This window comes from Guillardia theta (genome assembly GCF_000315625.1).
Source record: "Guillardia theta CCMP2712 unplaced genomic scaffold GUITHscaffold_2, whole genome shotgun sequence".
Lineage (NCBI taxonomy): Eukaryota > Cryptophyceae > Pyrenomonadales > Geminigeraceae > Guillardia > Guillardia theta.
Genome location: NW_005434672.1, coordinates 1266600 through 1294125, shown reverse-complemented (window position 1 = coordinate 1294125; position 27526 = coordinate 1266600). Strand labels below are relative to the sequence as shown.

The window sequence follows — 27526 nt, the reverse complement described above, 5'->3', positions numbered from 1 at the left end:
CCAACCATTCTATTGGTGGATCCACGGTCTTGCTTTCTTCAATGTGAGATCGCTCAAAGATGGCTATGTTCCCTTGAACTTTGAAAGGTATGTTGCTTGTAGTGTAATAGAATCTTTCTTGCTGATTCCCTCCTTCATCATAACAGGTGGGGTCATGTTGGAGCCACCGCCTCAAAATTACCCGGGTGCAAGCCTTCGTATTCGTTTCCTCTCTCCCTTGGTCCGGTCTGGCTAGTTTCTTGTGTGGCTGAAGTTCATGTGGGCTAGCCTCCCTTTTTCCTTTCCTTCTCTTGTTTGGGGGCTTCCCCTCCTCCCTGGCTGGCCTTCTTCTCTTCCCTGTTCCTGCCTGCTCAAGTCCGAGTTTTGCCCAGATGACATTCGCTTGTAGATATTGTGCGAGGATTTCTTCTGCCTGTTCCCTTTGCTTTGGGAATGGCCAGAGTCGCATGGGCAGGTGCAGGGAGATGCCCTCGGTATCTGGGACGGGTAAAATACTTGTCATGGAGTGGAAGCCTACTTGGGGCAGTAGTCTCCATGCCTTTGCAAAACTCTCCCAGCCTTGCCGAGCAGGAGATGTAGGTAGGGAGTTTTCTCCGGACGGCAGGGAGTTTTCTTCTGAGAGCATCTTGTCCTCCAGGTCGTGTAAGATGGCTGTTGTCCCCGGTTTCATCTTGCTTTCAATCATTTCCCAACTGATGGTGGTCTGCATTTTTTCCGCTATCCAGATTGCGAGTCTTTCCGGTCCTCTTATCTCTTCGTTCTCTTTGAGTCTGCCCGATCTGATTTCTCGTTGTAGCTGGTTTATTGTTTGACACCCCCATTGGTTGCACCATGATGTTAGTTTGTGGATCAGACTGCTTTTGATATCATCATCCACCCTGCATTTCTTATTCGTTTCTTTCTCTAGATACCGAATCGCCGCCCTTCCCAAGATGGGTGCTGGATGGGGGAGTTGGAGGCCTCCTCTGTCCCAAGGTAGGTGAAAGATAGCGTTGCTTGTACTCTTGCTCAATCCCATAGCTCTTTTGAATGCTCTGGTCCAGAGGGTATCTAAGGTTTGTAAGTCTGACCAAGACCAGCTCACCAGTACCGCCGAGTATCTAAAGATATTGACGATGCCTACCTTCACCAGGTAATATTTTTGGGCTGCAGAGTAAGCAGATGATTCAATCAGCTTTGTCAGTTCTTTTGTCTTCTCCAAGATGTGTTCTTTCTCTCCCCACGTGAAGGGGCAGGTGTGCGCCTTGTTGCCTCTTCCTCCTGGTCTCCACAAGCTGATCCGGATCCCTAGATATTTGAACCATTTTGTCGGTGGTAGGTTCACAAACTCCTTGTCAAAGAACTTGATGTTTTGTGTTCCTTGGATCTCCCTCTTTAGCCGATAATCAAAGCTGGTGATTTCAGATTTCTTCGTGTTCAGTTCTAATCCACTCCATCGACAGAATCGTTCTACCACTTGAACAAGCGTTTTCATCTCTCTCACTGAATGTCAAGGTCGTCTGCAAATGACAGATTATTAGGGTGTTGAGTTGCTTTCTCGTCTTGTTGTTGTTGATCAAGTTGCATTACGTTCGCTTATAGCTTTAGTTAATTCTTGATTCTGTCCTTCTGGTACTAATCATCCCCGGAGGAGCGGGATTGCTGCTGTATCAAACCTCTCAGTCTGGATTTGCAGAGCTATGCCTTGACTGCAGCTGACTGCGACGTCGACATCGCGCTGGTGGAATCCATATACCTCCATGATTTTTGCGATGGATTCAACCGCGACGTTATTGAAGAAGTTGGCAAAGTCGAGGTATAACAGTATAATGTTGTTTTGACTGCTCTGGGCCTCCTCGATGATGTTAAGTAGTCTATGACCTTGACGGATCGTCCCGCCCTCGGGTCGGAAACCCTCTTGGTTATCTGTTAACAGCTTGTGCCTCTCAGCTGCTTTTGCCAGTCTGTGTGCTATCACCGCTTGGAAGATTCGCGTCACCGACGAGAGGATACATATAGGACGCATATTTTCCAGAACATGACAGAGCTCGTTTTTTGGAAGGAGTCTGACTCGTGCTAGCATGTTCAACAACGTTTTGTCTCCTGTCAACGCTCTACTGATCACTTTTCCTATCTCCTCCTTTGCGCTGTCAGGTAAAGCTTTCAGGATCTCGTTTGAGATCAAATCCATGCCTGCTGCCTTGCGATTTGATACTTTTTGAATCCAAATCTGAATTTCTCCTGGCTCCAGGGGAAAAGCAATTTCTATTTCCCTGGTCGGGTGTTGATCAATGTTCGCGGGAGAGTTGAATTCCGGTGGTTGGACGGAGGTGAATGATTGACACTGTTTGCAGAAGAAGAGGATCGTCGTTTCTTCGTTCTTCTGACCTTTGTCATATAGCGGGATCAATCGTCCTCGTGTTTGACACTCCGCCTTTGCGCAGGTTCCATTCGTCGTGCAGCCGTTGACTGCGAAGAAGGTTAAACCCTAAACCCTAAACCCTAAACCCTAAACCCTAAACCCTAAACCCTAAACCCTAAACCCTAAACCCTAACGCTTGTGAAAGGGGCAGATCCTCCCGGAGTGACTGATCTCACGTTTCTCCCTGGATCGTCTACAATGTCTTTGAATAACGTGCAGAGATATACGTCTTGATTGAAAGATAAACACATGTCGCATTGAAAATTGTAGCCTTTCCCTGGAGCAGTTCCTGAGGTCTCTGGAAGGGAGCTGTATTCGAAGCTCGGCGGCATGTTCTCAGCCTTCGGGATTACTGATTGCCAGGCTTTGTTGCAATGCTGGCGGAAACTCTGTGAAGCTGTCCCGCTACTCTCAAGATTCTTCCCGATGCTGTCATCAAACTTGAGACTCTCACGGCGTACACATCCTATTTCATAGCATCTCGAGAAGATGCCAGCTTCAAAGAAGTTTCTTGACGCTATATGACGAATGTTTGCAAAATTGGCTACGCTACTTCTGCCGAGCTGGGCTCGGTTCGCCATGCAGCCCTCGAGACTGAGCGCGAGCAAGAGGAGGAGGCGGAGGAGCATCATGGACATGGCTAGTCTACCAGAGTCGCCGCAGTTTGCTTTGTCGGAGGGGCCTGTCTGATGACCCCTGTATTTCCCTCCGCCGGAGTCTCGCAAGCCCTGAAGGGTGGGTCGGTTTTTCTTTTTTCCCGCTCACCAAGATATCCTACCAAGAGAGCAGTTTTTCAAACGCCGGCTTTAACTAAAGATTTCACAAATCCGCCGCAACAAAACACTATGCGAGGCGGCGATACTGCCGAAACAGGCGAGCACGCAAACGATGAAAGCCAGGGTCCCCAACCGTTTCCGACTCCGGGGATCGGGCTTGGCGCTGGCTTTGGCACCCCTCAACGCAGCCACAATCTCCAGCTTCGGTAGCGCGCAGTCGCCTCCTCCACCTCCTCTCCCACCTCTACCGCCTCACCTAACGCGGGGCAGTAGGGTTCGTTGCGGCAGGTCCTCAGCGGGAGCTGGCCGCAGCCAGGACCCCGCTCCGGCACCGTTCCTTCCGGGACCTTGACGTGCACGGCAATGCGCTTCCTTTCCGCGGGGGCGACGTACTGCCCTTTCACGGTCACGGGGACTTGCGAAAAGATGTACTTGACATCCGACGGAACAGCAATAAGCATCAAAATCAAATTTGGAGTAATAGTCCAAATAATCTCAATAGTAGTAGCGTGAGTAAGCTCAGATGGAAAAGAATTTTGTTTAAAATGAAATAAAACTGTTCTGAAAAGCATCCAAGCAACAGAAACTTCCTTCGTCACGGAGTAAGATCATGTAATTGCGGTGTTCGCTCTGAAGCCGATGAACAATTTCGTCAGCCACCATAGAGCTCGTTGACTGCTCCCTGATCGCGGGATCCTGAGGATCATGACGGCCTTGGAACAGTATCGACGTCTCGACTCCTTCTAATCGCCCCTTCGCAGAACGAACTCTGTCCGTAGATGCTGGATGCTCTTTCTTCTTCCTCTTCGTGATCGCATTGCTTACAAGACTAAAACAGCGAGCAAAAACCTCTGCGTGCGGGGACCGAGGGTCAACGGGACGTGCTTGCAGAAGCAGGGCGCCACGCCCTTGATAGTCACTGCGAGTTTCACCGTGTGACGGTTACGGTAGAGTGAGGATGAGGGAAGAGGAGGGGAAGTGCGACAACTTTATACAAGGAATGTACAGGAGATTTCAGATCTCGTCAGAGGGCGGCGCAGACCCAGCAAGGCCAAAGCCAACCTGCAGCATGTGAGAAGGAAAACGAGGGAGAGGGAGGGAGAGGCAGAGGAAGAGGCAGAGGCAGAGGCAGAGGCAGAGGCAGAGGGGAGACAGAGGCAGAGGCAGAGGCAGAGGCAGAGGCAGAGGCAGAGGCAGAAGGAGGGAGAGGCAGAGGCAGAGGCAGAGGCAGAGGCAGAGGCAGAGGCAGAGGGTGAGGGAGAGGGTGAGGGAAGGAGAGGGAGGCAGAGGCAGAGGCAGAGGGTGAGGCAGAGGCAGAGGGAGAGGGAGAGGGAGGGTGAGGGTGAGGGTGAGGGTGAGGCAGAGGCAGAGGCAGAGGCAGAGGCAGAGGCAGAGGCAGAGGCAGAAGCAGAGGCAGAGGCAGACTCCGGGCAGAGGGAGAGGCAGAGGGAGAGCGAGACTCAAGATAGACCTTGATATCCGAGCAATCAACCGCCACAAAGACGATGCAGTAGAGTAGGAAGACGCCGACATCAAAGAAAGCATAGATCATCACGAACCGAAACCATCCATGCATGCATCCAGTAAGGTGGGGGTGAGGAGGTAAGATCCAATCCTATTCAGCTCCGCCATGAACTTGAAGGATAGCAAGAGATGCACAACCACATAGGTGAGACTGAGCATGAATGCACTAAAGAGATGCATGTCATGCTGCCTGTCCTGCTCCTTGGTGATACCATTGAGCTGTAAACACCCTCTTAGTCTCTCCATCCAGAGTGAATGGAGCCTCGTAGCTCGACATGATGCCGAGTATGACCCAGCTCGGTACAATCATTGGAGATCACCATGATGCTCGCAGTCCCTTTGTTGAGCTCAATGTTCTCGCTAATGTAGCTGATGCTCTCGCACTTGTTGAAGACAAACCAGTTGGTGATGCCAGGCCAGTCATACATGAGCCAAAAGGAGAGGGTGAACTGCACTGTGGCGGTGAGGATGGCAAAGATGGAGAGAGATAGGATCTCATCAAACCCAACCTTGTTTAGAAGGACTTCTCCTCCTTTCCCACTCCTGCTGCACCTGCAACCTTACTTCTTTTCCTTCTAATTCTCCTCTGCCCCTCCTCCTTGCACCTCCTGATCTCTCCGAGTCCTCCTACTGCCTCCTCCTTCTTCCTGCCATGACGCTATGTCCTTCAAGGCCATCATCGGCGCTACCGTGGTCATCTGCAGTGCCATGATCTTGTTCGTGTAAAGGTACAGGCATGATCGCTCGTCTTCCTCTCCTGTCGCTCTCCCCCTCCCCCTCCGACCTCAGGTGGTTCGCCAGCAAGAAGAACGCCAACCGCAAGCACGGACACTACCGCATGGTAACTGCTCCCCCCCCCCCCGGGCCCCGGAGGCTCCCTCTCCCTCACCCTCTGTCTCCTCTCCCTCTCCCTTTCCCTCTCCCTACATCCTCTACTTTGGAGTGGTCTGCTGCAATCTCGTCGTCTACAGCCTGTTCGTCATCATCCACAGCCTTGCCAAGCTGGACTGCTGGGCGAAGATGATGTGCAACAACGCGCCGAAGAGTGATATTTCAATGACCTCCGCGCGCCTTCTCCATTGAAATCATGTTACAGTACGTCGTCGTCTCTGTGGCACTCGTGTTCATTAGCGTCTTTGCTCTCCTCTTGAAGTTTGCCTTTGGATACCTTGTGACCGTGTGGATGAGGAGGCAAGAGAATGACCTCATTATGAAGAACAGGTTTATTGACACTCTACCCATATCCCAGCTTGGCCATAATTCCGTGCATGAGTCCGAGCTCCACTTCGAGGACTGCTGTGAGGGCAGCTTTGATGATGCTATCTCCAAGTAATCTTGTAGGCTATAATATTTCATTAAACTCTTCTTCTTTCTCTTCTTTCTCTTCTTTCTCCTCGACATCCTCCTCGTTATCCTCCTCGACGTCCTCCTCGTTATCCTCCTCGTTTCCCTCCTCGTTATCCTCCTCGTTCTCACTGTCAATCTCAGTGTCTTCGTTCTCGGTGTCATCATCCTCTTCATCCGTCTCTGGTTCGTCCCTGGGATACGGACCTTCTTCATGCTTTGCTCTCTGAAGATCTCCTTGTCGATCTTGGAGGCGAGCATCTTGAACTCTCTGGAGTCTTCAGAGACAACTGGTCGTATTCGAAGAATGGAGAGAGTAGGAATGGAGTTACAAGATTGATGATCCAAGAAAGTAAAGAGTTGTAAGTCCCAGTAAAGACCATTCCAAAACTTGAAGGTATGGACATGTAATTGACAATGGTCATAATAGGTAATGTAAGGTTATCGATCTGATAGATGTTATGCATAGGAGTTATGTTGGTGTCCTGTAAATCATATCTTTCAACATCATACATTTTCATCAACGAGTATGCAAGAAGCATCCCAAACGGCCCAGATGAGCAGAGTAGCATCTGATAACATCTGATAACACTGGCCTGATAACATCTAATAGTATGTATCAGAGAGAAAAAGAGATCAAACAGCATCATCAAAAATCATCTTCAAACAACAGCAGTGGCATCCAACAGCATCATCCAACAGCATCATCAAACAGCATCATCAAACAACAGCATCATCAGACTGATCAGACAGCATGAGTAGCAGATGCATGATAACATCCATGATGGGAGAGATCAAAATGAAGCTAGAAAATCATATCTTTCAACATCATACATTTTCATCAACGAGTATGCAAGAAGCATCCCAAACGGATCGGGCTTGGCGCTGGCTTTGACCCCTCTGCTCATCAGGCTGGGCCCTCCCCGATCAAATCTTTAGTTTAAAAAGCCGGCGTTTTTAAAACTCTACTCCCTTGGTAGGATATCTTGGTGCGATAGAGGGCGGGAAAAAGAGGGCTTGGAGGAGGAAAATAGAGGCCCCCCAAACCAACTTCCAGCAACTTGAAGCGACTCTGGTAGACTAGCCATGTCCATGATGCTCCTCCGCCTCCTCCTCTTGCTCGCGCTCAGTCTCGAGGGCTGCATGGCGAACCGAGCCCAGCTCGGCAGAAGTAGCGTAGCCAATTTTGCAAAAATTCGTCATATAGAGTCAAGAAACTTCTTTGAAGCTGGCATCTTCTCGAGATGCTATGAAATAGGATGTGTACGCCGTGAGAGTCTCAAGTTTGATGACAGCATCGGGAAGAATCTTGAGAGTAGCGGGACAGCTTCACAGAGTTTCCGCCAGCATTACAACAAAGCCTGGCAATCAGTAATCCCGAAGGCTGAGAACATGCCGCCGAGCTTCGAATACAGCTCCCTTCCAGAGACCTCAGGAACTGCTCCAGGGAAAGGCTACAATTTTCAATGCGACATGTGTTTATCTTTCAATCAAGACGTATATCTCTGCACGTTATTCAAAGACATTGTAGACGATCCAGGGAGAAACGTGAGATCAGTCACTCCGGGAGGATCTGCCCCTTTCACAAGCGTTCTGGTTAGGACGAACCACTACATTTGTTTTGAGATCACGGAGGCTCCGGAGAAACTATTCGAAAAGATCTATCAGCTTAGTCGAGTATCTCATGTTCTCAAGAGCGATGTCATTGGAAAGGAGGCGCAGATCGCCGCGACAGGGATTTTTGTCAATGGAGACCAGGCCGTCTTCGACTTTTCTTGTGAAAAAGTACAAGAATTTCTTGTCAAAGCAGCCGAGGACGACAAACTTGGTAAGCTGTTCAACTGGGAAGTCCCTATCTTCTTGATTCATACTCCATATCGGAACTTGTTCACCGCAATCGAGGAGGTGAATCAAAACTTGAATGAAAGTATTGAGGCAATGAGATCCGAGATCAAGGAAAGGGATCAGAAAATGAGATCCAGGATCAAGGAAAGGGATCAGAAAATCAGATCCGAGATTAGAAATATATCATCTGAGATCAATCAGAGTTTGAGCACTAAACTCGATCAGATTATCAATCTCATGGCCCGCTAATAAAGCCAGCCGGAGAGGCTTGAATACACTGAATGTCAAACCGTCGAGTCCTTTTCTCCAATATCGATATCATTTGTCATCACCATCTCCATCGTCATGATACAGGCATGATGAATCATGCCGCACTGGCATGCAAGTCATGTAGCATCCGGCCGCCAAGCGCGGATTCGGGGGGATAGAGCTCCACTGTGTAGCTGCCATGAGCCCGGAGAAGAGCTGCCTGAACCTGGGATAAGTGCGCCCGCCGCTCAAGATTAGGGAGGAAAGTCTGCATCAACTGTGCAGACAAGGAGGTCCGCCCGCGACACTGAGGTCCATATCTGGTCCATAAGGTCCATATATTGCGGCATGCCACGATCAACCAGGGCCTGATGCAGCTAGATCCGGCTCGTCCGCTTGACCGGGAGGGTCCCTGCGTGCAGACCTTGTTATTCTCGACCGTATGAAGCTGGCCGTGGCGATGTAATAAGCCTGATATGCTAACCCCTGCTTGAGGTGTGAAGCTCTCGATATTAACGATCTCTTCAAAGCATCCCTCGTCTGGAAAGGGCGCCGAGCGTCCTAGTACGGTCGTGCTCCGACTCGCTGTTGTGCTTGGTGGCACGTCGGGGCCAGAATTCTACTCATTGTGTCTCTCAGTGTGCTCAGTTCAAACAGACCAACCTTAGATTACGATAAAAAAAGGAAGTAGAGAAAGTTCACAGTTTGCTATGCCTGAACCTCCGAGTCTAGAACCAGTGACGTCCTCGGTCAATCGGCCTTAAATAGCCGCGGGGAATGAGTTTGAAATCTCGCCATTGAGAGTTTGAAAGGTCCATGAAGAACAACCACGTTGGTCGAGGTGGTCTCACACTGATGTCAGATCCAACCAGATGCTATACGAAGGCTTGGCCGGATGCTACATGACTTGCATGCGGCATGATTCATCCGAAAGTAGGTTAGTGTCAAGCTACTGAATGACATGATTCTGAAAACCAACAGTTCCAATTTGACGAACCTAATGGAAGATTTCAACGAGCATCTGTTTCAGGCTTTGGCATCGACTGCGAATCAAGATAAACTCAATCAATGCTTCAATCTGTATCGTTTGTCTTTTCCCCTCTACTCTCCTTCTGAATCCGATGATCGTTTGTCCTATCCCCTCCACTCTCCTTCTCCCTTGTCATTCCCTGTTCATTCCGTCCCCTTCCACAAAGCACTAAGGGAGGGAGAATGGGAGAAAACGAAGCGCCAAAAGAGTCAAGGGTCTGGGAATTCCCAGATTATTTCATTAGTCCAACCTAATCGCACGATTCTCGAAAATTTCATTTTAATTACAGCCCGATCGACGTTCAAGGCTTGGAAACGAGTGTAAAATACAGCGGACCTTCAAGATAGATAGTGCCCGTTGCAGGTCCTAAATGATAAGGATTCGCTTTGAGAGGGATGTGCAGCTCTCTCTGAAACAAAGCAGTCTTCAACAATTCTGCATCTATGCACCAAGTGAATTGTTTCCCACTGTCCGATCCTGTACACGTAACATTGAAGCTTGTAATCAATTGGGACCTTTTGCATAAGGCAAGTATGCAGTTGAATACAGGAATATGAATGTCGAAGTCAAGCCTCCTTGCTTTCCTTGAATTTCAATTAACAGCTCCACGAGCATTGAGCCATCGCTTTAGAGTGTCTCTGATTATCCCAAGCTCTGTAGAGGTTTTGAAATAATCGATCGTATTTCCTGGTTGTCCAAAATATGAGTGCAGCATATCAGCTGTCAGACGAAATTTTTGGAAGAAACCCATTTGGAGTCGCTCGTCCCTGTTCACATTTTCAAAACAAAGCCATCCGATCACACGCAAATGTTGAAGTACTCTGAATGGAACTTAGGACAGAACAGAAAGGAAATGTAACTTTGAATATTCCGACCACATCAGCCAGTGGAAGAATATCCGTGTAGATGCTCTGAAAACAATCGTTGGGTTGCATGGAATCGAGATATCCGCGATATCTTCGATTGTCGGCTTGGGAAATGTTCCCAAACACTTCCGTCAAAGTCTCTTTGCTGTACAGCACATACACTTCAAGCATTTTATCTGAAGTGACTTCCTTGATCAATCCGCATCTATGCTTCTTATGCACATCGTGAAAAAAGACACCAACAGAAGGAATCAAATCAAACTCCATGTCCCAGTCACAAGACAAATATTTCGGAGCATTCAAGACATGGGAAGCCTCAAGTGATGCAAAGCATAAGGGGATTTGCGCTCTAGATTCACCAACTAACCTTTCTCGGATATTTTGCCTTGTCTCATGATCTCTCTGCTCCAGCTTTCTTCTTCTCAAGTCGGCATCAGCAGCTGCATTGCGTCGATCCATGCCGATGATGAACGAGGTAGGTGTCTGGGGGAGGGCCTCAGAGAGGAAATAAAAATATTTTGATTTGTACTATTATCCCTGACTAAAATTATTTGTAACCTCACTTTGAATCTAGATTTGAGACCATCTGAAATTATCTGGTACTAATATTCCAACCAAGCTACCACCCCTTATTTCCCAGCGACTACCCTGTACACAAAATTGAGGCATACCTTGGCAAAATCCTACAGAAGTCTCTTTACTCAAAGTGAAGTTAAAAATCAGTACGAGGACAATCAGGAGAGTCGAGGAGGCTTGACCCTGACACGTCGCACAGCCTGGCAGGCCAAACGGCGAGAAGAGAAAAGACAGCGAGAACCAAACCCAATCCTGCCGACTGCTGTCCCCCAAACTTAACTGATACCTTCAAGGGCCGAAGTAGTGGGGAAATTCGGCGGAACTTCGGACCTTCGGCGGCGGCGGCGGCCCGAAACTGCCGCCGCCGGCCAGGACAGTGGCCGCCGTGAACGAAGTCCAGTTCGGAAATTCCCCGAAATTGCTGATCATCGGATCACTGGGCCCGGGGTGGACTCAGTTACTTTCAACAGTGGCGGAGTGTTTCGTACTCCGGTAGGCTCCCCGTGGAGGAGTCACTGTGACTCAGGCCCGGCACCGTCTGCCGCCCGGCAAGCCTCCCGGCCTCAGGCTAGTGACTAGGCAGGAGGCTAGCCGCCCGCGGCCTCCCGGGCCTGAGTCTGAGCCCGGCACGGTCCCGGCAGGCCTTTCAATCAACCGTCACTCAACCGGCGCACCGTGCCACCGGGTGGCCCGGTGGTGTGAGGGTATATATACAAGTTGGATATGACGAGTCGTGACCATTCTGAACAAAGTGACCCCTAAAAGTTCAGTAGGCCGCTGAAAGGGCACCTGAACAAATACCCGGGGGCCTAAACTGAGTTCCGATCACTGAGCGGGCTTAAATACTATCAAAAGTTCGGCGGGCATTGAACGACACCTGAACAAATCGGGCCCCTCAAAGTTCAGCGCCGCCGGGCCGCTTAAAAGGGCACCTTGACAAATACCCCCCTAAAAGTTCAGCGGGCATGAAAGCACATCTTGATTAATTACCCACTCACTGAATGTTCAGCGGGCACAGTATTAAACAACATTCCCACACTGTTTCACTATACTCTCAACACAACAACATATCCCATACAACTCACTGAACAATCATATCCTTTTAAAGTTCAATACACTTAAAGACTTCTCATAAAAATCGCCTCCAGCTATGGACTCGACCCTTACAAAGACCTCCTCACCAAACTACTACAAATCACGGAGGCTTCGTCATCGTCATCCCTGGCAACCATGACATCAAACAAGAAGAATCTGAATCACCCTGCCTTGTCTCCGCCATCGCTTTCGATGTCCCCAACCGTTTCACGTCCTAGACACCACCAAAACACTCCAAATACATAACCTTGGCCTCACCACCGTATCCGTCCAAGATACTCTCGACTTCCAACGCAAGTCTGGCACTACCACCCTTCCCTACCCACTTCAATGGCCCCTCCCCACCCCCCTCCCACTTCAATGGCCCCTCCCCACCACACTGTTGAACATGTGTTCTTCAGCTTCTCTTCCAAAGGGAGCTCCACCTCCACTATCCCCGTTAGCCAAGTCTCAGCTGCGTCCCCTAGCTGCCTTGTCTTGGACTTTACCCGATACTCCTCGGGTATCACGTAGAGCTCGTCCTCGGCGGAAAGCCTCTTCGTCTCTCCGATCCCTTGAGTCTCTCGTCGATGTACTTGTGCAGCTGCTTCTCTAGCATGCCGAGCTCGGGCTCTGCGGAGTCCTCCGTGCTGAACTGACTGTCGAGCATGCTGGCAGGCGTTTGCTCGACGAAGGTTTCGATCAAATTCTTCTTCAAAGGGTCGTAGACATTGGCTAACTTGTCCACATCTACCCCTGACCTCCCGCTCCTCAGCCTCTGCTCCAACTTGGTCTCCTCGATCGCTGATCTGATGTTGGCCACCGGCTCCTCCGGCTCCTCATCTCCGCTGCTTCTCTCCTTCCTTCGGATACAACCTCGCCTTGGCTTCTTCTTGAAGACTGGAGCCTCCCCTCCGTCGGCTTGTGTTGGTTCCTTCTCGTCGTCCGCCATGCCTCGAGGAAGCTAGAACATAGAAATGTCAGACACCCTTAAAGACATCAAGTCTGAAGCTCTCCCTCCATCTGCTTCATCCAGCCTCCCTCCGTCCCTCTCTCCTTCCGTCCCTCCGTCCCTCCCTCCCTCCCTCCCTCCCTCCCTCCGTACCTCTCTCCGTCCGTCCCTCCGTCCGTCCGTCCCTCTCTCCGTCCCTCCCTCCGTCCCTCCCTCCCTCCCTCCCTCCCTCCCTCCCTCCCTCCTCCCTACTAGGGTTAGTGGGTTCAAGTTAGGTGCAGTGCCTAGTAAGAGCAGCCGGCCCTTGTCGAACTTGAAGGGTTTAGGGTTTACAGAGGCCCCCTGGAGAGGATCACAATGGAGGCAGCATCTCCCGGTCAAGCCAAGAGGACATGCAGCTCGTCAGCGAGCTGTCAGCAGTCATCGAAGATGCAACTTCTTTGAACGAGGCGGGGACGAGCGAGCCGATCAAGCTGACGGTCCTGGACAAGGCCGTTGGCAACCTCCACGACCGTGACCTTCTACTCTCCGGGGAGCCTGGAGTTCATGTCGCTGGGAGAGTGGGCGAAGACGCCAGAGGAGCAGGGAGTGGGACGCAACGCGCTCAAGGAGAAGCTGGCTGCAGAGCCGCGCTGAAGCTTAGTACAAGAGAGTAAAGCGATCATGTGCCAGGGAAGGCTCCGTATGAGATCCCGGTGACTGTTTCCTTCCTCCGCAATGCACAGGCGGAGAAGCTCTCAGCCGGCAGGGAAGAGAGGAGGCTTCACGATGGATGGTCGCAAGTTCACAGCTGTACATGTGAGCATCGTGCACGATCGATCTTTCAAGATTCGAGCCAAGAGAGGACCCTGGGCAAAGGGGGCAGTCCGGAGGCCAGCGACGCAGCGAAGCGATGGAGGGAGTACATCTGACTCTGTTCAGCGAGGACCCGAAGATCAGAGAGGCGCTCGCAGTCGAGCTGACAGCCGCACAGCGGCAGTGATCGATTCAGTGTCTCTAGGAACAAGCTCAACTTCGGAAGGCATCAAGACTGCAGAAGAAGGCAGGCGGCAAGGACGGCAAGGAGATCAAGATCATCATCAAGTCGTGACGGCGGCCCATCTGGTCGCTTCACGCCGCGGAGGAAGGAGATGGAGGGGCTGTGCAACGGCGGCAACACGTCCATCGCAAGACGGTCAAGAGAGTCTTGTTGGAGATCGCAAACAGGCTTGACATCAAAGTTGAAGGCATCGATATGGACTCGAGGATTTCAATGAACACCAAGTCCTGGAACGGATTCAAGCTATGCATCTGTGCCGAATTTGTTGGTGCCGTGTTGTCGGAGGTGCCATCGCCGAGGCCCGGACGAGGAACTTGAAGTCTTTAGTCCAATCGAAGGGGTATATTGATGGTTTAGGGGTGTCATCAGGGGTGCCAGGAAGTGACATCAGCCTGGGTGAGGATGGATTCAGAGAGGAGAGTGGAAGAGAGGATGAACGGAGTGCGGCAGTCCTCCCTCTCCTTGCCGTTCCTCTTGATGTAGTTGGCGTTGAAGTTCCCGACCCCACCGACCGCCTCCGCCTCCTTGCTGATTAGAGGGATGTTCTGCTTGGCCATGACCTCATCTCTCCCTCCATCCTCATGTATCCCTTCTCAGACGCCGTATCCACCACGAACGTAGGGGATGAGTGCGTGGAAGCTTTTCGAATGCACGAGCTACACGGGCCGTTTACTTCGAAAAAATTAGAGTGTTCAAAGAAGGGGCCTACGCTTGAATACATTAGCATGAATTAAAGATAAACTTCGGCGGAAGCATTCGGCAAGGATGGCCGTTTTCATTTGATCAAGAACGAAAGTTAGGGGGATCGAAGACGATCAGATACCGTTGTCAAGCAGACTCGGGCCCGGGCCACTGAGCACAACTTGACTCGTGAATAATGTTCACGGTGTTCGGCGCCGGGCTGGCCAAGTTACCCTCCACCACCCACCTCATCTAGTTGAATTCAAGAACAAAACACCACCGGTGTACCTCAGACTCTGCGTTCAATTTACAATGCCATCCACCCCTAGATATCCCCACTACCACCCTACCATGTTAACCCCACCCCTCGTAAGGTGGGGGAATCCATGCAGCGCAACCATTTCAGTGCAACGAGCAGGAACTAGCGGCAGGAGCAGGAACTTGTGCCGCTCCTCCAATCCACTCAACCCCCCTGTTCCCTCCTTTCCCGCGAATCTACACAGTTCCACATGCCTTTTCACTCGCATCCGTCTCGCTATCGACATGTCTCCTGCTTCATCCCTTGAGTATAGCTGGTGCTAGGTTTTGTTAAAAAGAGCTGGTTCAATGACGAAAGGAAGACGTCCAAGCTTCACGGGTGATGACGATGGAAATCAAGGTGGTGGGTTGCTGTCTAATGTCAGCGCCTTTGAGGACAAGCGAGCCAAGCGATGTTTCCTGTTCCCTAAATCATGGGACATACACTGGAGCGACTTATATTTGCTCTTGACATTCCGATTTCGTGATTTTCGACATAGAAAGGAAAGACGGCTTTTTGATGCTGTGGACACTCACAAGACGGGGTATGTTACTCTTGATGAACTAATACACTTTCAAGAACAAGCCGTCCAGGGTTCGTCCTTAGAAGACCTCGACATCCCATTACTTACATTTCGACCGGACATTAGTCGATCTCTCGTGGCATTGTATCATTTTGATGTTGCGTTGGAAGGCCATTTGTCATTCGACGAATTTCTTCTCCTTCAGGACTATCTGCGTCAAGTTGAATATCCAGACGAAGAAGTCGTTTGTGGATGTATCCCACATCCCAAGGTTTGGTTGAAACGCTTGAAAAAGAAAAAGGGAAGAAAAAGTACAAATGACGGCAATAACGAGGATCAAATTCCTTTGAGATCGCCGAAAAATCGCAGAACTCATACTGGAGAGCGAATCCTCGCACGAAGGATCAACGCGCATGGAGAGCTACAGGAGTTGGATTGTGACCAAAATTCATATTCAATGCCAGAACCATCCCCTGCTCGCAGTTATACTGCTTTTGGGGTTGATGATGAAGTGAATTCAGACTCGAATGATGCTGTCATAGACGTGGAGAACTTCCTTGCAAATGATCCCAGTCAATCAGAGGATGAGACTCAAGAAATGGATGAGGAGGACTCGGAGGCCCTTGCCGCAGAAGAAAAGCGTCAGCAAGATCGTCGAGCCATGCTAGTTCAGGCGCTGAAGAGCAGCAAAGGCAGGAAGCGATTCATAGAATGGCTTTACCGATTGGCCGACACTACAGAATCTGATGACATTACCATGGATGAATTGGTTGTGTTCCTAAAAGCCATCCGTAAAGACGGAATCAACCCCGAAGCATTTGTCGACCCCAGTGAAGATTACGACGATGCAGGCAAAGCAAAGAGAAAGGTTTCTCAACCTCTGCCAAGCAGGATCGATCCGAATTATCTTCAGGTTCTCGCAGAAAGAATCATGCTTAGGTATAACGACAATCGAGATGGAAAGCTAACGAAGGAAGAATTTATGCAACTTGCCAGCATGGTCGAACGAGAATATGAACTGTTTGATAATGCTTATCAAGGTGGAGATATCATTGGACCCTATCGATTGCTCAGAACCTTAGGGAAAGGTGCAGAGGGAGTGGTGAAGTTGGCAAACAACGTTGAAACTGGGGAGAAAAAAGCCGTCAAGATTATACGAAGAGGAAATGTGGCATCCATGTCGAGAGTTGATCGTGAAGTCGAAGCTATGGTGATGTTGAATCATCCCGCAGTCGTGTCTGTGAATGAGGTCCTCGAGACTGAATCCTCCATATTTTTGGTGATGGAATACTGTGCTGGAGGTCACATTGAGGATTACATCTCTCCGACACGCCCCATGAGTGAAGCGGCTGCCAGGTTTTACTTCAGTCAGCTGTTGGATGGCATGTTGTACTGCCATCAGCAATGCGTGTGCCACCGAGATTTAAGGATAGAAAACCTGATGTTGGACAACAGGGGAAATCTCAAAATTACTGACTTCGGGCATGCTGGAATATTTCAACAGGGTTGGGATGTATTTCAGACCATGCTTGTGGGATCGATATCACATCTTGCACCAGAGCAGGTCGAGTGATTTTTCACAAGATTGAACTAATCAGACTTGACGTAGGTGACGGGTACTGTTTACTCCGGGGAGAAGATAGACATGTGGTCTGTCGGGATTATTCTGTACATTATGGTCACGGGTTGTGCGCCGTTTCAGGTGAGAGCATCACGATGTAGCGCGATAGCATTTGAAGTGATGATTGACGACAGGGAGACAGTGCAGAAGAGCTGCTGCAAAATATCAAAGAGGTTAAACGGTTTCGTGTTTTGAGGCATGAGACCTGACCAAATGTTTAGGCCTCGTACGTTGCGCTTCCTGAAGGAATCGTCGGTCAGGTGCGAAAGGAAGGCAAGAGGCCCTGCCATCTGATCTCAAATGAAAGGGATGTGGTGAGATCATACGCTCGACCCTGCAAGTTGATCACAGCGCGAGGCCTTCTTGTGCTCAGGTATTACACCCTATGCAGTACTGTACTGAGTGTCTCCAAGTTGAAAGAGCATGAATGGATGAACGGACCCATGGAGAAGTTGGTGAGAAGCATAATCTCGATAGCTTCATTCGTATCCACCCTAGTCTTACACCTATGAAAGGTCCTGGCACATTGTGATTTTTTCCTTCGTCAAAGCTACAAAGGGGTCAAAGAATTTGTTGACGACGTATGTCTTGCGTGGTTTGCTCACTTGGATCTAATTGTGCCTGAAGATCAAATTGAGACTGACCGAATGCGATTCGGATGTTACCGACACAGGGTAAGTTTTTTTTCTGATGCTCTCAGAAGCCAATATTGTGTAGGATCGAAAGTGTTGAAGCTACCGTGAGGACTGTATCCGACGACGAGGTTTCTTGACACTTCTGCTACAATTCACGGTTTGACTTTTCTAAAAAGGAATTCCGGTCAAATCAGATGGAGGGGATGCGTCCAGTCAGCATGTCTGTACTGCATTGTGTTCACAAGTTTCACAACATGGTCTTCAAAGTATTTGAACCCTGCTAAATTCACGAGGCTCTGTGCTCAATTTCATTTTAAAGGTACTTATCACTATGATGAGCAACGATGCGGGAGTTAGTAAGCTGTACCCTCTTGTCGAGTTTGACCTTCAGAGTGGGTATGTATTCCTATGCTATTCACCAGCCTTACTGCTTGCATCACTTTGAACACCGTGTTAATAGAGAGGCTGGACACTTCCAGCGAGTTTTCAGGAAGATCAGATCCAAGTATCAGAAACAGGTGGACGATTCAGCCACAAGATCGAGCCACATTGATTTTTTTGGTGTCAGATTGCCAACTCTGAGAAAAATCCCACGACGACCAAGATTGTCGTCTCCGAAGGCTCTGGCGAACCAATTCCACTGGTAAATTTGATTCAAAATTATACTAATACCATCCAATGTTCTCCCATCGTTCGATACTTGACTGCTTGCACTTTTTTCAGGTCGAGCTTGCTGCAGCAACAGGATTGAATCGGGTGAGCTCTCCCGATCGTATTTCGAGCAGAGCTGACTTTGCTGCGCACAGACATCATCGTACGCGCACTTAGTGAAGATTGAGAATGTCAAGTAATTTTCCGTAACCGAGCTACGAGTTTTTGAATGCAAATCTTCCTTGTAGTTGTCGTCAATGCAAATCTTTCTCATAGTTGTTGGCCTTCATATAGACGAGAAGTCGTGACCTCTACGTGCAATTGTAAGTGTGATGACCATGAGACCTACATTGCAACCTGCCAACCCAGAAGACCAAAGAACCTAAGAAGATGAATTGGGTAGAAGCCACCACCTGGAATCAGGGAGTAAACCACAAATAACATCACGAAGAGGGATGGTTTACAACGCCGTCGAGCCATGACTGCCGTGGAGTTCGTCCTGTCCAGCTGCCATATACAAGATTGACGACGGACCCCACGACAGAGCATACAGCCTTGAGCATCAATGTCAGCTGATACCTCCACTCTTGATACTGTCTTTACGAGAATGCAAGAGATGCGCATGGAAAGTCGTTGAACCTTGCTCGACCTCCAGAATCTAGGAAGTGTGTCAAGACATGGCGAGCATCAAGGGGCTTACCCATAGCTAAAATAGGACTCTCGCATGTCGTCCACACTGGTAATGTTGAGGGTGAGAATGAAGAGCGTGGCTAAGCATACGGGTGTTGCTGTCATGGTGCACGTGTACAAGTCATCCCCCGAGGTCAAGAAACCTCCAACACAGAGCGCATCTACAAACATGAGCCAACCCAATCTGCATGCCAGCATGTCAGACAGCGTCCCACAGACCCAGCCCTCGTTGACTCACCCGCACAGAGCTCCCCCGAGAAATGAAAGCGCCGATGCTTTTCTTTGATGCGACATCGCGTCCTGCATGAATGGTGCTGCAGGACGCGATGGCATCTGACGGCCGCTGCCTCCATCTACCAGCATGGACATCGGTACAGGAAGCAGATGCGGCCTCTAGCAGGAGCAGGGAAGAAGAGCAGAGTAAGCAGGAAAAAAGAGGCCTGCAGTAATCTGCCCTGAAATAGACCAGAGTATGACCCCGTGCTGATCTGCTGGACCAGACCGAACAGCAGCAACTGCTTAAGTACCTTCCTCAAGAGCAGCCTGAGGAGCGGCAAACCGAGGAAAAATGAGAATGTGGGGCAAGGCAGGGAGAGCAGAGGCAGGGACGGGATGGGAGGAGAGGATAGGCAGGTCGGGTGAGTTGAAGAGGAAGAGAGGACGGATAAGCAGGTCAGGTGAGTTGAAGTGAGGGACTGGGGCGATGGAGGATGCAACAGGGTACAAATCCCCACCGAAAAAATGAATTATAATGCATTATAGCAGCACCGGTGCACCGGAGGGAGATGGTGTTTATGGTGGGGGCGGGAGGCAAGCAGGATTTCGGAGGACCAGGACCAGCCGAGTAGAAGGAAAATGGTTTCTGAGGAGACAGCACGAGAATAGATGCCATACCCAGACAATCAACGGAATGAGTCCGGTGAGAATTCAAGAATGTTCAATCCAAACAAGTATGTAGGTCTCGTCAAATATTGAAGAAATGTAAGGGTTATGGACCACCCAAACACCATCAGAATGTCATCCTTGTGAAATCTTGAAGATGTGACATCATATCGGGGACCTTGCTCCGTCTCTTGACGTTTTCTCAGCATTTATTTCGAATTCGCTGCAACGAAGTCAACATCATGAAGAATCTGCAATGCAGGAGTACCGAGAACGAAAATTTCTTCGTCGATAGAGCAAGCTTCCCATTGCGACCAAGATCACAATGATGATGGCAGCCAGAATTCCTCCGAGAGCCCCACAGGATATGCTTCCTGAAAACAAATTCAGTGCTGACAATATGTCAAGGTATCCTATAGGAATGAATCTTTTTGCCTGCTTTGCATCCTGTGTTTTCCTGCGGGACTACCTTGACACTGCAGCCCATATGCTCTCAATTCATGCATTGTGGATAATGAGAAACCTGATATCAAGGTTGCAATTCAGCTGGTTTTGAGCTCCACAAGAAACTACAACGGTAGTGTACGGCACTGACGAGCAAGAGGACACGAGATGGTTATGGCATCGGGCGGCTTCAAGCACATTCTCTCACTATCAGACCCCGAGGAGGATTGGATGCTCCTGCACTTGTTTCCCTGCAATGATAGGCAACTAGAACAAGTGTCATGCAGGGCCACATTAGCATCGCAACTGACAGTTGAAAATGATTCAGCTCGCTCCACTCGTTGCAACTTGCCACATTAGCTTCGTTGTTTGAAAATTTCAAGAAATTTTCCGAATCAAATATCTGGACCTGGGAAAGATAATTTTCAACATGTTCAAGGAGTAAATTGTTGAGGAAACCATGAACTGTCTCTGTGTTATGAGGCTGTCTCTTGTGACCACACGGATGTCCCATTGTTTACTTCCAAAAATCCCATCTGGAAAAGAGAATTTGCTGTACTGACCTTGCAGAAGGAGTTCTGCTGTACAATTATAGCCTGCGCAAGGTTGTGGGCATGTCGGATTGGCTTCCACAGCCAAACAAGCGGTCGCAGCAATGAGCAAAAAGTTCTGCCGAAGGAGGAAAGACGATTAGGACGACGGAGAAGAAGATTGAAAAGGAAGAAGACCCACTGGAACACAGAACAAAGAGGCAAGAAGTAAGTATGGGAGTAGAACTTTGGCAAGTGAGTGTAGCCGGGGAGCAGGCGTAAGCGAGGAAGTAGGGAAAAGGACCAGCAGACGGGCAGGGACAGAGGCCAAAGAGGAATTGGGTTAGGGGTATGGAAGCCGGTGAGGGAGCAGAGCGGAAACCAGAACGCCCACTGCCATGCGGCAGCAACACAGAAGTTCGCTCACCAGGCGGCGCATTGGCCCAGGCTGTGCCTAGCTCACGGTCTTTTTTTAGAGAATCACTTTCTCCCGCCGGTGTAAAGGGTGATTATAGTGAATTGACCGGCGTGCCTGCGCCGCCGTTTGAACAAACTAGGCTGAGCCCGGCTGAGTTAAAAGGCGCTCCCGAGACTCAGGCGCAGTTCCGGCCGAGTTCCGGGTACGCCGTGCCGGTGGTGGTCACCTGGCAAGTTACCCGGTTACGCTGATCATCGGATCGGACCGGCGAACTTCGGAAGTTTCATGTCAGTGGCCGCCGCTGTGGGCTAGCCGCCTCAGTGACTGGGGCTGAGTCTTCTGAGTACTGATTTTTACCTGAACAGGCTTTGAGTAAAGAAACTGAGTAGACTAAACTTATTAGTAAAACCGGGTTCAGTTTCCACAAACTCCTTCAAAAGTCTGGCCAGGTACTACCCCACCCACCTAACTATCATTAGTTAGTACCATCAACAACTAGTACCCGTACCCCTGATGGATTCTGTCACCATACCCCCATTTGAGGGGGGAAACGGACCCCTTGCTCCTGTTAACCTACTCCCCTAATGCCAGTGAATATAGCTTGAAAGAAAACTCCTCCTCCCTCCTCCGACTGCATCCTTCTTTTCCTACACCCCTTCATCCATGGTACCTTTGTCTGTAGTTGCCCTCTCCCTACTTCACACTTTCCTCCTTCCTCGTTGGCCACATCAGCCACCACTGCCACCATAGTTCTTCGTTTGTCTTGCCTCTTTCTTTGTTCACGTCAATTTCATTGCAACCAACTTCAACTAGTTTTCTGACGTCATTCTTTCATATCTAATTTTCCCCGCTTTATTTCTCATGTGCACCTTGGTGTTGTTCAGCTTCTGTTGCTTTTTTGGTATGTTTTGAGATCGAAATAACTCCATTCTAGTTTTCTTATACTTTCTTGCACTGCTCCTTATTATATGCTCTTACATCTGATCTATCGCTTCGTTCATTTGGCCTCTGATCACGTGCTAGTCCCTTTGCAAGTCGTACCGTCAATGGGATAGCTCGAAACATGTGCGATTTCATCGCAGACGAGGTGAAAGTTATTCTTCTAACCTTCATCATGGTTTCATAACAACTTGCTTTTGAAGCCTGTTCTGAGAAAAGCAAGGATGCGGTCTGAATCTCCTCGAGTGTGGAGAAGGACGAAATATTCCCCAACAATCCTCCCGATCATCCTTGCTGCTCTCCTTACTGCTATCACTGTACAACCTGCAGGGGATCAACTGTCAGCACAGCGGAGTCAAAGTTCCCATGCCTTGTTAAGGTTTTTTTTTGCCGAGCATCTGTTTCTCTTTCATTCATACACCGCGCAGAAATGCAATGTGTCATCCTATGGAAAGACATTTGAACTCCTCTGGTGGAGATACTTGTGGCACCACCTCAGAGTCTTGTTGCTTTTCAGACTTGGATAGACAAGGCGAATATGACGCAGATATGAGATTTTGTTGGAATCGAGTCAAACAGGAGAGATACCCCATGTCATGCCTGCTGAAAGATTTTTCGATCGCAAAGCATGAAAGAAGCTTGCTTTCCAATGCTGATACTGTAGCGCTCATTGTTCGCACAACTTTCATTTTGTTAGAGTTTGGTTCTCGCCCTCTTAAGAATGCCAAGAAGATTCTTTCTTGCGGGTATACGCTCAAAAATCGAAACATGGGATCCTAATGCTTGTTATAGACTCATCTGTATTTGGTTGTATCGTTACCGTTTTGGAGCGACCGATCAGTTTGCAAACTTGTCGCGATTGCAGGTTCATGTGCCTTACCGCACATCAATTAGCCAATGGCTCTGAAATGACTCGTTGTTCATGCAGCCTTCGTTTAGCATTTTTGCAGAAAATGCGTCGTTTGTTATTTTTTTCCTCGTTGTTCGACTCTCTCTCAAGGTTGATTTTGACACTGTTGACTTTGGCCTTATTCTTGATCTTTGACAGATGGCTGATTTATTGAAAATTTTCAAAAGACAGAAAGGTCTTAGAGTCGTCAAACTTGTCAAGTTGGCCAAGTACGTCCCTTCTTTCCCCCGCATCGTCCTTTCGAATTTTGTTACTGATTCAAGAGCAGGTTGGTCAAGATTGGAAAATGGTTTCTGCTGGGAAATATATCATGGAAGCTGGCACTCAAGCTCTTTCGCATGTTGAAGCTTCTCAAGGTACTGAAATGTGCTCCACTCATTGAAAAGGGACCATCTAAGTTTGAAGCCTTGCTGCTTATACTCCACCAACTACATGAATGTTCTGTGCTTTTGTCTGGCCTTTCGTCAACTGGATAAAGTTCTGGTTCCTTACTATTCCATTGCAGCTGCTGAAAATATCTAGAAAATGCAAGAGAATTCTTCCCAAGAGACATTTCAAGGCCTTCAAGTTGTTCAAGGTGAAAGATTTAATAACATAATATCGTCAAACGCTTGCATTGCAAGTGATATTTTCATAGGCATTCAAAATCATCAAAGTACTGAATCTTGCAGCGGTTGTGTTTATGTTGGAGGATGCTATGTCTCCCGCAATGGCTTGCTCTATCTGCTGGAGATGATCTTGGCCTTGTACCGTACTACACTGCCCTTCAATTCAACGATTGGAAATTGTTTTGGAAAGCAATGCGAAAGATACTTGGTTGTGAACGGTATTTGACAGCAAGCTATTTCAACTTCTTCGGAAATTTATTCTTTGTGCGAGCTCAATCACGTAGCAGAAAGTGCTAGAAGTAAATCATCTTTAGGCCATCTTCGCCAAGATATCGTTCACCTGAACGATATGATCAGTCCTGTTCAGAAATAAATCGTTCAACGTACAGACAAGACGTAATAGTCCTGGTCATTCATCTTCATCTTTCTGTTCTCGAATGCTGTTGGCTCACGGAACATGACTTTGTCCCCCACCTTTCAGCATTTTGAGCACAAGAACTCGCTTCCGTTACAAAAAAGTCAAATTTCTCATCACCTTCACTTCCTCGATCGGTACTTTAGCTCCTTGCTCAGTAACCCATCCGGAGCCAACTGCCTGGACAACTCCCTGCAGAACGAGAACCTAAGCCCCATCAACCATGATAATATAATGCACTGACCGTCTGAGGGCCGTCAGTCTTGACAGAGGCGGCGACCAAGATGCCACTGTCAGTCATCTTCTCTCCTGCCGCCTTGTCCTGTCGCAGACAATTAGCTCGCAGAAACAAAATGCAGCATCCAAAAGACCAATGTGACGATGATGTTAGCTCCCTGCATAGATTTGTCATGGACATAGCAACTTGCCTCTTCTGCAAAGCCTTACCAGAGGAACAAGGGGGCATGCCATCTTGAGCTCCGTGCGCTTTGACTGTACATGAAAATTTCAACTCCACGTCAGTCAAACAAAACTTCTTCTTCACCATCAATAAGATCTTTCATCAATTACGACATGACAAAAAAGAATACAAAGATATACACAGACAAGGTCAGATCCAAGTTGGAACACGAATCAATAGCTTTCATTCCAAATCACAGTGGCCTCCTCTCATTTCACGACACGATGGCGTTTACCTGAACAAGAGTGGAAGCTCGGAGGCTCTGGGGTCGGAGAGCTGGAGAGTTGGCAAGGAATGAGCTAGCAGGGGCTGAGAGGGAGAGAAAAGCATCCGCACACAGCGGCATCATTGCCATCATCGCAAGCGTACGCGCCATATTGAGCGGCCCCCGTTCCTTCGGATCCCCACCCCAGCCTCCCTTAGCACCCCCTACCCCACCATCGGTTTCCACCCTACGACCCCTAAATGCTTTTCGAACACTTCTCCGCCACCCATGTGAGTCAAATAAACCCACCCCTACTCTGAATCCCTACCCCCTTGAAGGTACATCAGCACCCACCCCTGTACTGGCTGGCCTTCCACGGAATTCTCATCAGGCTTGCGAAGTTTTCTAGTCGCCACCACCAGCGGCCCGGGTCATGAGTGCCGAGCCGCCGGCCCGCAGTGCACTCAGCGCAGCACTTGTGATTTTACTCAAAGTTAAGTTAAAGATCAGGGTGTGATTCTGTGAGTGACACACTGGTAGGCTGCTGGTAGGCTAGATGATGGTCTTGCTTGAGAACAGAGACATTTACAGCTGGCAGTGGGACAGGTTGCCCACCACAAAGAAAGAATAAAAGGAAAGAATATAGTGAATTAGAACTGCCGCAACTGCTCGAGGAACTCATAGCATGTTGTTCCCTTTTCCTCTGCAAATTCGCACGGTGACCCACGTCAGTTTGTAGAGGCGAACAGAAGATATGATACCTGCATGTCGCTGAAGACTAACGAAAAAATGATACGAATCTCTGAGCCAAAAGATCAGCCGAGAAGGCACAATCAAGCGAAAGGACACGGACCTGAGAGTCTTGGCAGCTGTTTGAAGATCTGATCCATCTTGCACCTTCAGCCTGAGAAGCATTCGAAGATCATCCACGTGCTGCACGCAGTCAGAACTTCACTTTTCCACCCGCTTTTCCTTACCCGACAGAGTTGGGCTATGCGATCAGGCTCAAGGTATTGGTCCAACTTGACCAACCCTGTTATGATGCTCTCTTCCTTCTTGTTGCCGCTGTTGCTCAAGCCAAGCAACTCCTGAGGAGATTTGAGACAGAATTAGAGTAGGCGGGACAAGGGGAACACGGTAACGAGATTGAAAATAGAAGCACCTGAAAGACCAAGCCGTGGTTCCCTAACCCCAAAAACTTTGCCAAGCGCTTGAGCTCGTCTATGAATTGAAGCAGTTCTTGCACTCGGTCCTGCAAGATAGAATGACATTCGCAGTTATTCATCTTATATCTTGAATACGTGAACTCGTTTAACATCGTCGTTGTCCCTCATAGCACACCTAAACATGTTCTCTACCTGCAGAGCTTGTCGATTGACAGTCACATATAACACTAGCACCTCAAATTGACGTTGAAGCATTACTTCAAAGCTTAAAGTTTCGATTTCATGGCTTGTCTCTTCACAGTCTTCCTGCTATGTAGCTCAAAATAGCATCGCATGTTGGATGTCAACAACCATCGTAAACGAAGTTGCTCCTTCCATGATTTTTGAGCGCAGATCTGCTCCAAATCCCTTATCCACAACGTGGCTAATTTCTCGATTCACTGTGCAGACAACAAAAACATACATCAAATAGTTCACTCGGTGGCAATTTTCTATGTACCATCGTGTGCAATAGGATCATACTTGCCAGGTTTGTGTTGAGCGGCTTTTTTGGAATTCGTACTAGACGAGCTGTCCGATCTTTTAAATGATGATCTATCACTGGATGCGAGCCTTTTCACATTTTGTCGATCGAGATTTTCTTTGTTTCTATTTGAGCTGTTTGTTTTGAGCTCACTGACGGAAGGTTGACTTGGTACGCTTCTTGCCTTTGATTCGGAAGTATCTGGGACGATGGGCCTGTGTGTGGATTGGCATGTGACGATGCCTGTGGGCGCTTGTTGTATATCATTCTGTTTTCTGTGGCAATCATCTGATAGCGTCGACGAATCGAAGTAAAGGGAGGGAAATTTCCCTTGACCTGCTAGGTTTTGATCGAGATGTCTTCCGTCTTGAAGATGTCTGCCATCTTCATTCAAGACCGAGAGTCTGCAAAAAGCAAGAGGTTACAGTGCCTTCAACTTGATCTAATTTCTCTACCTCGTTGATCCTGCCTGAACGTCCGATTGCAGACAAACAGGGGTCGAAGTCTCGATTGAAATGAGCGAGGGAGTAGCCACATCTACAAAGCCAGAACTCTTCTCGTGTCCTACTTCTTGAAGCGCAGCAACTTTAACATGTAGTTTGTCCTCCTCGCTGCAACCCCCTAACTGCTCACACATAACAGCAGTCAATCTGATCGGAAAGGACACGTTTGCCCTTACATCATTTGGTACCGGATGCTCTTCAATTTGACTGTCTTTCTTTACAAAGTCCAGCGCTGTTGCGTCTTCCTTCAGATCCGGGTGTATCCGATGGTCTGAGAAAAGGATGCAAGGGAAAATAAGCCAAGTATCTAATTGACCGGAAAAAAAACAAAGGAGATTGCAATTTCTCCACAATTATTCAACAATTTCATTTCTGGCATTGCTATTTGTTCAATACATCGAGTCTGTCTTCTCTGATATAATAAAGTCGTTCATAGTGAACTTTATCGTCTGCTAGCTTCGCATAATATAATGCTTTCATGGGTTCGTATGCTTGCCAGGAATGAACTTCTACTGATTCCTTTGCTTAGTATAGGGTTGACTATCCTGATTTTTTCGCTCTCTTTCCTCCCTCCTCCCCCATCCTCCCTCCTCTCCTCTCTTCAGCTCCTCACCTGGTCGAGACCAACATTTCCCCATGCCGTTCCCCCACCACAACCCTGTGGCACTTGCCACCCTAGCAATCACAGCACCAGCCCTAGTAAAGCATAATCAACACTACCCGTGATCCTACCACCCCACCCATCGTT

At 48.8% G+C, this 27526-nt stretch overlaps 13 protein-coding genes across 13 annotated transcripts; 4 read left to right on the top strand and 9 right to left on the bottom strand.

The window, feature by feature from the left end:
* The first annotated feature begins 470 nt into the window (after positions 1-470).
* On the top strand, positions 471-1811 carry GUITHDRAFT_149961 (hypothetical protein). Its single transcript, XM_005842034.1, has 9 exons — positions 471-579; positions 638-663; positions 726-741; positions 908-975; positions 1044-1132; positions 1184-1235; positions 1292-1314; positions 1489-1608; positions 1668-1811. The coding sequence occupies exons 1-8, from the start codon at positions 501-503 to the stop codon at positions 1526-1528; spliced, it is 393 nt and encodes a 130-aa protein (XP_005842091.1). The 5' UTR covers positions 471-500; the 3' UTR covers positions 1529-1608; positions 1668-1811.
* A 3123-nt stretch (positions 1812-4934) lies between these two features.
* On the bottom strand, positions 4935-6306 carry GUITHDRAFT_99740 (hypothetical protein; the record flags this gene model as incomplete). Its single annotated transcript, XM_005842033.1, has 3 exons — positions 4935-5210; positions 5638-5711; positions 5763-6306. The coding sequence occupies 3 exons, from the start codon at positions 6304-6306 to the stop codon at positions 4935-4937; spliced, it is 894 nt and encodes a 297-aa protein (XP_005842090.1).
* An 882-nt stretch (positions 6307-7188) lies between these two features.
* On the top strand, positions 7189-8139 carry GUITHDRAFT_99739 (hypothetical protein; the record flags this gene model as incomplete). Its single annotated transcript, XM_005842032.1, has 1 exon — positions 7189-8139. The coding sequence occupies one exon, from the start codon at positions 7189-7191 to the stop codon at positions 8137-8139; it is 951 nt and encodes a 316-aa protein (XP_005842089.1).
* Positions 8140-9892: 1753 nt separating this feature from the next.
* GUITHDRAFT_99738 (hypothetical protein) lies at positions 9893-10494 on the bottom strand (the record flags this gene model as incomplete). The annotated part of the gene is made up of 2 exons (XM_005842031.1): positions 9893-9936; positions 9990-10494. 2 exons carry the CDS (start codon positions 10492-10494, stop codon positions 9893-9895), a joined length of 549 nt encoding a protein of 182 aa, XP_005842088.1.
* A 1717-nt stretch (positions 10495-12211) lies between these two features.
* On the bottom strand, positions 12212-12637 carry GUITHDRAFT_99737 (hypothetical protein; the record flags this gene model as incomplete). The annotated part of the gene is made up of 1 exon (XM_005842030.1): positions 12212-12637. One exon carries the CDS (start codon positions 12635-12637, stop codon positions 12212-12214), a length of 426 nt encoding a protein of 141 aa, XP_005842087.1.
* Positions 12638-16229: 3592 nt separating this feature from the next.
* GUITHDRAFT_47223 (hypothetical protein) lies at positions 16230-16877 on the top strand (the record flags this gene model as incomplete). Its single annotated transcript, XM_005842029.1, has 2 exons — positions 16230-16742; positions 16788-16877. Coding segments are annotated over 2 exons (603 nt in total), but the record flags the coding sequence as incomplete, so codon positions are not given.
* Positions 16878-18545: 1668 nt separating this feature from the next.
* GUITHDRAFT_99734 (hypothetical protein) lies at positions 18546-19069 on the bottom strand (the record flags this gene model as incomplete). Its single annotated transcript, XM_005842028.1, has 3 exons — positions 18546-18639; positions 18786-18959; positions 19014-19069. 3 exons carry the CDS (start codon positions 19067-19069, stop codon positions 18546-18548), a joined length of 324 nt encoding a protein of 107 aa, XP_005842085.1.
* Positions 19070-19696: 627 nt separating this feature from the next.
* Positions 19697-21090, bottom strand: GUITHDRAFT_149960 (hypothetical protein). The gene is made up of 8 exons (XM_005842027.1): positions 21059-21090; positions 20561-20770; positions 20413-20510; positions 20310-20368; positions 20181-20247; positions 20093-20133; positions 19926-20031; positions 19697-19880 (listed from the first exon to the last, which is right to left on the bottom strand). Exons 1-8 carry the CDS (start codon positions 21068-21070, stop codon positions 19823-19825), a joined length of 651 nt encoding a protein of 216 aa, XP_005842084.1. The 5' UTR covers positions 21071-21090; the 3' UTR covers positions 19697-19822.
* A 592-nt stretch (positions 21091-21682) lies between these two features.
* Positions 21683-22462, bottom strand: GUITHDRAFT_149959 (hypothetical protein). Its single transcript, XM_005842026.1, has one exon. The coding sequence runs from the start codon at positions 22163-22165 to the stop codon at positions 21989-21991; it is 177 nt and encodes a 58-aa protein (XP_005842083.1). The 5' UTR covers positions 22166-22462; the 3' UTR covers positions 21683-21988.
* Positions 22463-22779: 317 nt separating this feature from the next.
* Positions 22780-23824, top strand: GUITHDRAFT_149958 (hypothetical protein). The gene is made up of 6 exons (XM_005842025.1): positions 22780-22853; positions 22917-22988; positions 23037-23107; positions 23167-23260; positions 23410-23475; positions 23536-23824. The coding sequence occupies exons 3-6, from the start codon at positions 23037-23039 to the stop codon at positions 23632-23634; spliced, it is 330 nt and encodes a 109-aa protein (XP_005842082.1). The 5' UTR covers positions 22780-22853; positions 22917-22988; the 3' UTR covers positions 23635-23824.
* On the bottom strand, positions 23817-24468 carry GUITHDRAFT_99733 (hypothetical protein; the record flags this gene model as incomplete). The annotated part of the gene is made up of 7 exons (XM_005842024.1): positions 23817-23846; positions 23894-23980; positions 24042-24113; positions 24166-24243; positions 24293-24316; positions 24369-24413; positions 24466-24468. 7 exons carry the CDS (start codon positions 24466-24468, stop codon positions 23817-23819), a joined length of 339 nt encoding a protein of 112 aa, XP_005842081.1.
* Positions 24469-25236: 768 nt separating this feature from the next.
* On the bottom strand, positions 25237-25904 carry GUITHDRAFT_99732 (hypothetical protein; the record flags this gene model as incomplete). The annotated part of the gene is made up of 5 exons (XM_005842023.1): positions 25237-25289; positions 25348-25388; positions 25440-25519; positions 25564-25674; positions 25749-25904. The coding sequence occupies 5 exons, from the start codon at positions 25902-25904 to the stop codon at positions 25237-25239; spliced, it is 441 nt and encodes a 146-aa protein (XP_005842080.1).
* Positions 25905-26169: 265 nt separating this feature from the next.
* On the bottom strand, positions 26170-27432 carry GUITHDRAFT_149957 (hypothetical protein; the record flags this gene model as incomplete). The annotated part of the gene is made up of 4 exons (XM_005842022.1): positions 27392-27432; positions 26955-27049; positions 26731-26900; positions 26170-26679 (listed from the first exon to the last, which is right to left on the bottom strand). Coding segments are annotated over exons 1-4 (656 nt in total), but the record flags the coding sequence as incomplete, so codon positions are not given.
* Positions 27433-27526: the final 94 nt, after the last annotated feature.